At 48.8% G+C, this 8421-nt stretch overlaps 1 protein-coding gene across 1 annotated transcript in view; it reads right to left on the reverse strand.

Moving 5' to 3' along the window:
* Ccbe1 (collagen and calcium binding EGF domains 1) overlaps window positions 1-8159 on the reverse strand; it is a 233099-nt gene extending 224940 nt beyond the window's left edge. Inside the window, exons 1-2 of the mRNA XM_021151000.3 lie at window positions 7133-8159; window positions 6644-6724 (exon numbers count right to left, since the gene is read on the reverse strand). Of these exons, the coding sequence (XP_021006659.1) occupies window positions 6644-6724; window positions 7133-7266 (215 nt within the window). The 5' untranslated portion in view covers window positions 7267-8159. The remainder of the gene's footprint in view (window positions 1-6643; window positions 6725-7132) is intronic.
* Between the last annotated feature and the right edge of the window lie 262 nt (window positions 8160-8421).

The following is an 8421-nucleotide window of genomic DNA, read 5'->3' on the forward strand; positions in this document are numbered from 1 at the left end:
AGCTGAGCAGGAAGCAGAAGATCTGGGGAAGCTGACCATGGCCTTGGACACCGTGAAATGAAAACCTGCTCTTGAGAAAACATAGCAGCTGGGATAAAGAGGGTGCGCCGCCCCCAACTTCACTTAGAAAAAGATGAAGCGATGTTAGCCACAGGAAGCCAGGGAGCAGCCATTCCAGCAACAATCGGTTGTAAGGAGATTGGATCTCCAAGGACACAGTGATGAAAGCAGAGCCGTGGGGCAGGCTAGTCCATCTGTGAGCTGAGAACGTGTGAAAAGTGGTACAAAGTCTGACCTTGGCCACCACTCTCAACTCACCCGGGCCTCCCCTCTTCTGCTACCTGTTCCTGGGTGGAGGAAAGGGATCCCTCTTAAAAACTACCTCCTTGCCCTTCATATCACTGCTGGCATCCTATGGGGAGGAGCCCATGTGTCATTTGGGGGTATAATTTAGGATAGGAATCACCAGTATCCAGCATATATACCACTCGGGCAAGGACAGAGAAGCAGGCTGGGCTGGGGTGCAATGGAGACAGTGGTGTCACTTCAAAAGAGCCATTGAATTCCTTTCTACAGCAGCTTTCCTTTCAGGTTTGATGCGACACACCTATAATTCCAGAACTTGGGAGGTTGAAATGGGAAATTAGTGAGTGCAAGGCCAGCCTGAGCTAAATAATACAGTGAAACCTCCTTTTAAAAGATTATTAATAAAATAAAACACTTTCCTAATTTTTAGCTTTTATTAATTGTGTGTGTGTGTGTGTGTGTGTGTGTGTGTGTGTGTGTGTGTAGGGCATGTTCGTGCTACAACACATGTATGTGGTTGTCAGAGAACAACTTGCAGGAGTTAGTTCTCACATACTATGTGGGTCCAATTGTTGAATTCAGGTAACTAGGGTTGGCAGTAATTATGTCTACCTACTGGGCCATATGTCAGCCCCTGGCTCAGCTTTTAAAGGACACAGGACACATACATGAGTAGCAACAGAAGTCCTACAACGCTTAACACATTTAAATCAAAGTTGCTCTTTTCCTTTTTACATCAACAGTCATTCACTTGGTCACTAAACAAGTGCATATGGACGGACCACTCTTTTTCAAATACGGAGCTAACCTGTGAGGTCAAGGCTATGAGAGAACAGAAGGTCCATGATCGTGGAGGGTTGACAGTTATAGACAGCCTCATGCAGGAAGAAAGGAGAATGTCTTCCCTGGGTGTGAGTTAGGCCCTCTCTGCTCTTTACCACTTTTGTCCCATATCCTCCTTGATAGGGACTTACGATGCTTGTGAAAGCATGCTTCCTGAAACAGGACCCATGTGTCCTGAACAAGCCACAGCCATTCACAGAGCTCCTCAGTTTCCATAGGCCATGGGATGGAGGCGGTAGAAAGAGCAGAAGAATCCATAAACAAGAAAAATCCAACCGACGAAGGATCTCAAGCCTTATATTTCTGCAGGAACCACCATTTCCAACCCCAGGTGCAAAGCAAACCTCTCTAGTCTTCCAAAATGGAGTCAGCATCCAATTCAACCTGGCTGTGCTGTCCACCACTCTGTAGTCACATGGAGAAGAAAACCCTGGGTGGTCAGCAGGGGAGACTGCGCCATGCAAAGACACTCAGTGCCATTTCCCACACCACTAGATTGCGGGCCTACCCCTACATTTGGAAAAGCATCCAGAAACAAGGCATGTTGACCAGTAAAGAAACACTCCTGCTGTGTCTGAGTCTAGTTTTACTTTTTAAAACGTATGCTGAGTCCTACTAGAAGCCATAGGTTACCAAACCAAATCCCATTGCCAAGTGTGGGATGTTCCCCAGAGCTATTGGTCGGGAGTATCCTGGCCACACCCCAGAATGATACAGACTCTTATCATTGTTCTTGGATATCCTCCAGAATGTGATAATAAGCCTCAGCTGATGAAGACACCACACGTTTTGGTCACAGGACATGAAAAAATCAAAAATTAATAAAAATGTTATGTGTCCTTTTTTTAAATCTCAATTATAAAATTCGCAGACGTCAGTAAGTGTCCACTGCACAACTTCTGCAAGCTACCCCCATGCCACACCTGGAGGTTCGGGGGTGATACAAAGTGACATCGATTGACCTAGCACTGCCCTCGAATGTTGAACTTCCCAAAGCACAGCATACAAGCTAAGTCATTTACAAAGCTCACAGAAGCTCTAAACATCATCGCGAAGACCCTTAGATTCCAACGGAGAAAATGAAACCCTGGATCTTAAGAAGTGGTTCAAGGTCGGAAAAAAATTTAAAGATTCAAAGAGGAGCAATGCGTTTGAAAGCCTGTGTGTTCTGAGATTACTGAAGCTCACAAGGGGAAAGCAGCAGGCAACCTGCCAGAACAAGGCTCTCTGCAGCCTTCCCTCTGCCTTCCCTGAGATGACCTTCAGCCAAACCCCAGCGCTGTCAGTCCCCTCGGTGCTAGCCTAATTAAGTGGCCCTCTCGCTCTAAGTAAACACATCTGCAGAAACAGCACATGGACCACCATGTTCCCACAGGCCACAGGGCCACGTGGCTGCACTATCTTGAAGGAAAGTGAAAGTTCCCGCATCCTGTGTCATTTTTTTCCCATGGGAACCTGAGCCACCTTAGTCTAGTGCACTCCCCAGTGGGAGGGCAATGGGTAGACAGGGGGAGGGGTGGAGCATCTGCATCTCTGAACTAAGACCAAAATCACAGGTGGCTTTCTCAGCTCTGCTCTCTAATACAGTCGGTGGTAAAGAGCCACCTTGGGAAACAAAGCCAAGGCCTCCCTGGCCTGAGACATCATTCCTAGCTCCTAGATCTTTGCCATTTGTACGGACATTGTGAAGGACACAGATCTGAATTCTGCTGTATAGGCTCCAGTTACAAAGGCTTTTGTCCAAAATCAAGCCCTTTATTCTTTTATGGGCTAATATCCTCTAGACCGGCTCTAAGTTTTAAATAGATATGTAAATCTTTGACCCAAGATTCCAAAGAGCCAATTGTCTTTTACATGTTGACACATCATTTTACTGATGTAAAACACCAGCAAAGAAAGCTAAAGTCCACGGTTTGGAAAAAGGAAAATCACTGGCCGATGGGGTGGGGGAGACAGGGAGAAAGTAATGATGGTTCTAGGTGGGTAAAGCCATAATGGCTTTCTGTGCCCTGGCTGTCATGAATCCCTACTTCAGATAAATCATGCCCCGGCTCTGATATCTTAACTACTGGTGAGAGAATGTCCTGTGCTGATTATAACGCTGGGCAAATGTTAGCTTTAGACTCATTAAGCTGTCACTGGCGCTCATGCAGAGAGTGTTTAAACTCTGGGGGCTTGGCAGTACGCACGTTGGCAGCAAAAACTCTCGAGGGTTTTTGGGCCCGAAGAAAGGCTGTACATGCAGGAGCCTGTTTCATAGACGATATGATCATTTAAATTCAAGTGTCCAAAACAGACCTCAAGGGTAATGGCTCCAAAGGCTAACCAAGATCACCGTGGGTGTTAGCATTCCCCTGGACTGTCAGAAATGTTCAGCCATTTGAGTATAGCCTTCCTTTTTCCACCCCTGGATCTAGAACATTCACCCTATCTTATGGGTTTCCCTGAAATAATGAAGGAGCCCAGGTCTTACAAGTCAGACAAACCTGGATTTAAATCATGGTGGTTATGTGTGTAACCATGAGCGGTTGGGCATGATACTCTCCACACCTCTGATTATTAGGTTCCCACTCAGCAAAATTGAGAGACTAGAAAAGCTCCAGTTGGCTCTATGCATCGGAGACAATGTAAACAAAGTTCACAGCATAATGCCAAGTCCGGAGTACTTCTGCAAACTATTGTTATTTAGTATCCAGCACCAAGTGCTGAAATACAGAGGAGAGCTGCCTAAACTGAAGTCATAAACCACAAGGCTGTCCAGGACTGGGGTGGGGTGGGGGTGGGGTGGGGAAACGACGGAGAACCCATTTCAAATTTCACAACAACGAATCAGGCTTATCTTGATCCCCTGTTCATTTTACATAGGTTCAGATCTACTCCCCTTACCAACAATGACCTTTTGGAGAAAAAAAAAATCCCTTTCATATGCTAAAAATCATTCACTAGCCATCTGGTATTTTCCCATCTGGTATTTTCCCAGCTCGGAAGCCATTTCTCGAGTGCTTATAGCTTGAGAGAAACCAGGGTGAGGTTATGCTTTCCAGGTGGGGTGGTGGTGGCTCTCTTTTTAGGGTGATGTGCTTTGACTCTTTGATTCAGTTACTGCTGCTTCATAACTGTCACTTTGCTACTGTTATGACTCAAAATGTAAATATCTTTTTGGAGACAGAGGTTTGGCAAGGGGGTTGCAACTCACAGAATGAGCACCGCTGTTTTAGACCCTGTGTGTGGCTCGAAGGCCCTGCGTTCGACGGGGGCATTCCATAGACTTCAACACACATCTCATTAAGACACAGATGCAGTTGAAGGGACCTCAGGGCAGTCTGGCAGTCTACCCGGTGTCCAGGCAATGTCATGAGAGTTGACTGGTAAGACTTGAAAGAGGAAGGACTTATAGGGCCACACCCCAGCATCCCACAACACACTGCCATCCTTGAAGCTTAAGAACCAAGCGAGGAAACTTCCAAATGACTTTAATCATAAAGTTCTCTGGCCACAGTGGGAGGTTGGAAGAGGAGGCTAGCATGAATTGGAAGCCAGAGGCCAGCTTGAGCTACAAGAGTGAGACCCTGTCTCCAACAGCAAAATAAAATAAAAATAGAAAATGGCTAACAGAATATGCACAGAACTCTTGACTTCCATCAAGAAATTAATACATTTACAAACTGTATCAGCCACGCATAGTACTGGTTTATACCTCGATCCGAGCACTTTGGATGGGCAGAGAGATCCTGAGTTCAAGACTAGACAATGAGGTCCTGTCTCAAAAAACTAAACAATGCTATTAGCATAGTAGGGGACTGATGTCATTTTCTCAAACTGAAGCAGCCCTTCTCGTTATACAAACTAAAATTCTTTATTCTTTTCCTTGATAGAACACTGGGTCCAACAGGCCGTTCCATGGAGAAACTGGTGAGTGAACACATGTGCCAAGACTCACGTGTTAATGGCTCTGAATGAGATAGGGCAAGAGAGGTACCGTGATACTTTAAGAAATCTGGAAACGCCGGCCAAAGGAGCGGAACTAATAGAATAATCAGACACTGGTGGTTTCTAAAGGCCTGACACGAGTTCTGTAACCGTCACTGATTTATGTGACGTCTGACCTCTAGGGACCAAACAAATGAGCGAACCATCTTAGGAACACGCTCCAGGTTAAACTGGAAGCTTTATACAGCAGTGATAGGAAAACAACATGTCCTAGGAAATACCATGGTCATGTGGATGAAACGCATGACCAGAACCAGGCAAGTGATGCTGCAGCCAGTACTACCAAGCCATGTCACCAGCTGGATGACCTCGCTCACCCGGTGCACCCCCCAAAGTCTCCATCTGCCAGTTGAACAGGCAGGTCCCTCACATCTCAGCTACTGTTCAACTCTCCCAATCACCCCATGCCGAAGCTGGTAGCCCTCTTTCGGAGCTCACATAGGTGAAGCAGCTAATGTCAACCAATACAGCTGAAGGTACTTCTGTAAATCCCACTGACCTGCCCTAGAAAGCATCTCACGCACACCGGAGCCTTGGGTGTAAGGAAGAAAGTTTCCTGCACAGAAAGCATTGTGCTTAGCTGGTTGGCCACAGCAGAGTGAAGACAGGCTGAGATTTGTTTTATTTTGTAGCACCCAAGTAAGTTCTCAGTCTGCTCTAAGTGTGTTAACCCGATGCTCTGCATAGCATCTTAAAAACTCAGACAAGCAACAGACGTTTAGGGATGTGTGCCACCTCCATCCTGTGGGGGAATGGAGCAGAAGTCCAAAATTCAGTGATTCAAAAACCAAGTCAATTGTTAGCTCCAAAAGGCCGAAAACATGGGACCTTGATCCTCTCCTTTGGGGATTTCATCCACCTGTTTTAAATCCCCGCTTGCACAGGGAATCACCTGGGAAGCATTTTTAAAGGTGTACCCTGGGCCTGTGCACACGTTTAATTTTAAAAGACCCCAAGTGGCTGCCATTCTTCCAGGTAAACCCGTAATCTTTTCTTAAAGAGATCATGAGTTTCAACAGTTTTGATGTTTGTTTTTACTCGAGGCAACCATCCCATCTACCCACAATCCTCCCGGTTACAATTTTGCCTACAGAGACCGCGACAGTGGTACATTCTGTCCCAACACAAGGTCAAAAGCAAGCCAAGTGCCAAGTATTTCCTTGTTGCTGGCTGTATTTTCAAAACAAAACGCAAATGAGCAGGAAGCCATTACTCTTCACCAAGCTTACACCCACAATCCAATCCGCTCTCATCACCTTGCAAACTTTTTCACTCCAATCTTTACCGTGCAAGAATACCGTGAACGGTATTCTCAAATCTCAAGCACTCGCTGGTTGCAAACTCAGTTGCTCGGCTTTGCTCCCGGCTCATGAGCACAAGTGTTCGCACTACCCAGCAATACCCTGACTCTGGCACACACAGCCTTGGCTCCAACAGCGCGCTTCCAAAGCCCTGCTTGACAGCGACGCCTGTCCCTCTAGACTCCGCAGGGCCCCAACTTTACCTGAAGCACGTGGTGAGCTCGCCCGAAGACTTCAGACATGGGTATTTGGTCGTGGTGATCTTGTTTTCAGAGCACACTTCTCTAAGGGAGAAAAAAAAAGTCAGAGAGGAAACTCCGTTAAGGTCAGCGGGAGAGTGAAGAGCAGAACGCGCTGCGTCCAGACGCACGGGGCTGCTACTGGTCCCGGGAGGAGACAGGACAGTGTCCCTGCACCGAGCGATCCCACTACCAAGCGACAAGAAAAATCAAAGAAGTCTACACCCGAGCGCGGCGGGAAAGCAGGACAGAGGGCATCCAGCGTCCCGAATCACAACTGGGAGCGCCGAGGCGGTTCCCGCATGAGATGAAAGTCACCTGGAACAGCTAACCTCTCTGCCAGTGGCTCGGCGCACAGAGATCTGTGGATCCGCCACCTATGATCATCTGCGCCCCGCCAGCCAGTCCTGATCGCACCCAGCTCGTCCTCCCTCTAGGGCAGGTGGCCCTTACCTGTCGCGGTCCTCGGGTTCCTCTCGGTAGGTCCACGTGTGTCCCAGCGCCAGGAGTAGCAGCAGCGGCCCCAGGCTCTTGCCCAGCTGCCTCTTGGCTGCTCCTCCCCGGCTCGGAAGAGGCGGCGGCACCATCGGGGAAGCTCGCGGCTTCTTCTCGGCGCCCGAGCTCTCTCCCTGCGCTGTGCCCAGGGAGGCTCCGCGGCCGCAGCCGCCTTCCCCTCTCGCCAGCAGGGGGCGCCGGAGAGCTGGGGCGTTTGCACCACCTGCGTGCCGCGCTCAAACTTGGGGCCAGAGGGGGTGAACCGAGCTTTTCTAAGGGGGGTCTGCCTTGCGGGGCCGGAGGGAGGATGCTGGAGTCCCGGGAATCTCTTCTGGACGATCAGGATCGAGTCACAAACAAGCTGAACTTGACTTCAGGCTGTGCCCTCCTCTCTTCCCTCTTCCTCCCCTGGGAGAGCAGTGCAGAGTTGAGGCAGCCAGGCGCTCCTTTGCATTTTTGCTCCAAGGTCTCAGCCTAGGAGGAGGAGTTGCTGGCTGTCACCAGTGGGAGAGGAGGAGAGGAGCGGGGTTAATAGCTTCCTTCCTGTTGTCAGTTAACTTCCATAAGGAAGGGTCAAGTCAATGTTTGCCTTCTTGCGTGCTTTTCCTCTGTCCCGGTTCTCTCAGAATAGGAGGGAGTGAGCAGGGGCTACAGGGGTCTCCTATATCGCCCTTCCAAACGTGAAATAGCCTAATCAAGAAATCGTGGTCAATCTTCATCCCCTTTTAGAGGGAATTCGGTCGTTCCACTCGTCCACTATCCTTAGTGCGGCGATTTTCTTGGTAAGTGCAGTTCAGGTCAAGTAAGAAGCTCCCAGCTAAGGGTTTTGAACCCAGATGCCTGTACCTAACTGGTACCTTGTAAGAGTATTGACTAGGTTCGTTTCCCCAGCCCGTTCAGGAACGAACAAGGCAGGAAGAGATGCGGGCGCAGCAGGCAGCGATCACTGTACAACGGAAGAAGCACTCGCTCACGCACCCGCAGAGGGCCGACTCCCCACAAGTGCAGATTGTCAGAACCTCTAGGCTGGGGCGGGGGGGGGGGTGAGTCTTGTCTTCCTCCCATCATTTCTGATTGGTCGACTTAAGGGGGGAGAGGTTCACAGACTTAAACAGCTCCAAACTGGAGCATGCCCAGGTGAGCCAGAAGGGCGTCCTTTCTATAGTAGGGGTGGATCTTAATTCTGGGTGATGAAGAAGCCAGGAATTTGCCATCTGGTTGCTTACCCGAGGTCTCTTTCCCTATCT

Source organism: Mus caroli, unplaced genomic scaffold (genome assembly GCF_978045245.1).
Source record: "Mus caroli unplaced genomic scaffold, Mus_caroli_1 scaffold_19, whole genome shotgun sequence".
Lineage (NCBI taxonomy): Eukaryota > Metazoa > Chordata > Mammalia > Rodentia > Muridae > Mus > Mus caroli.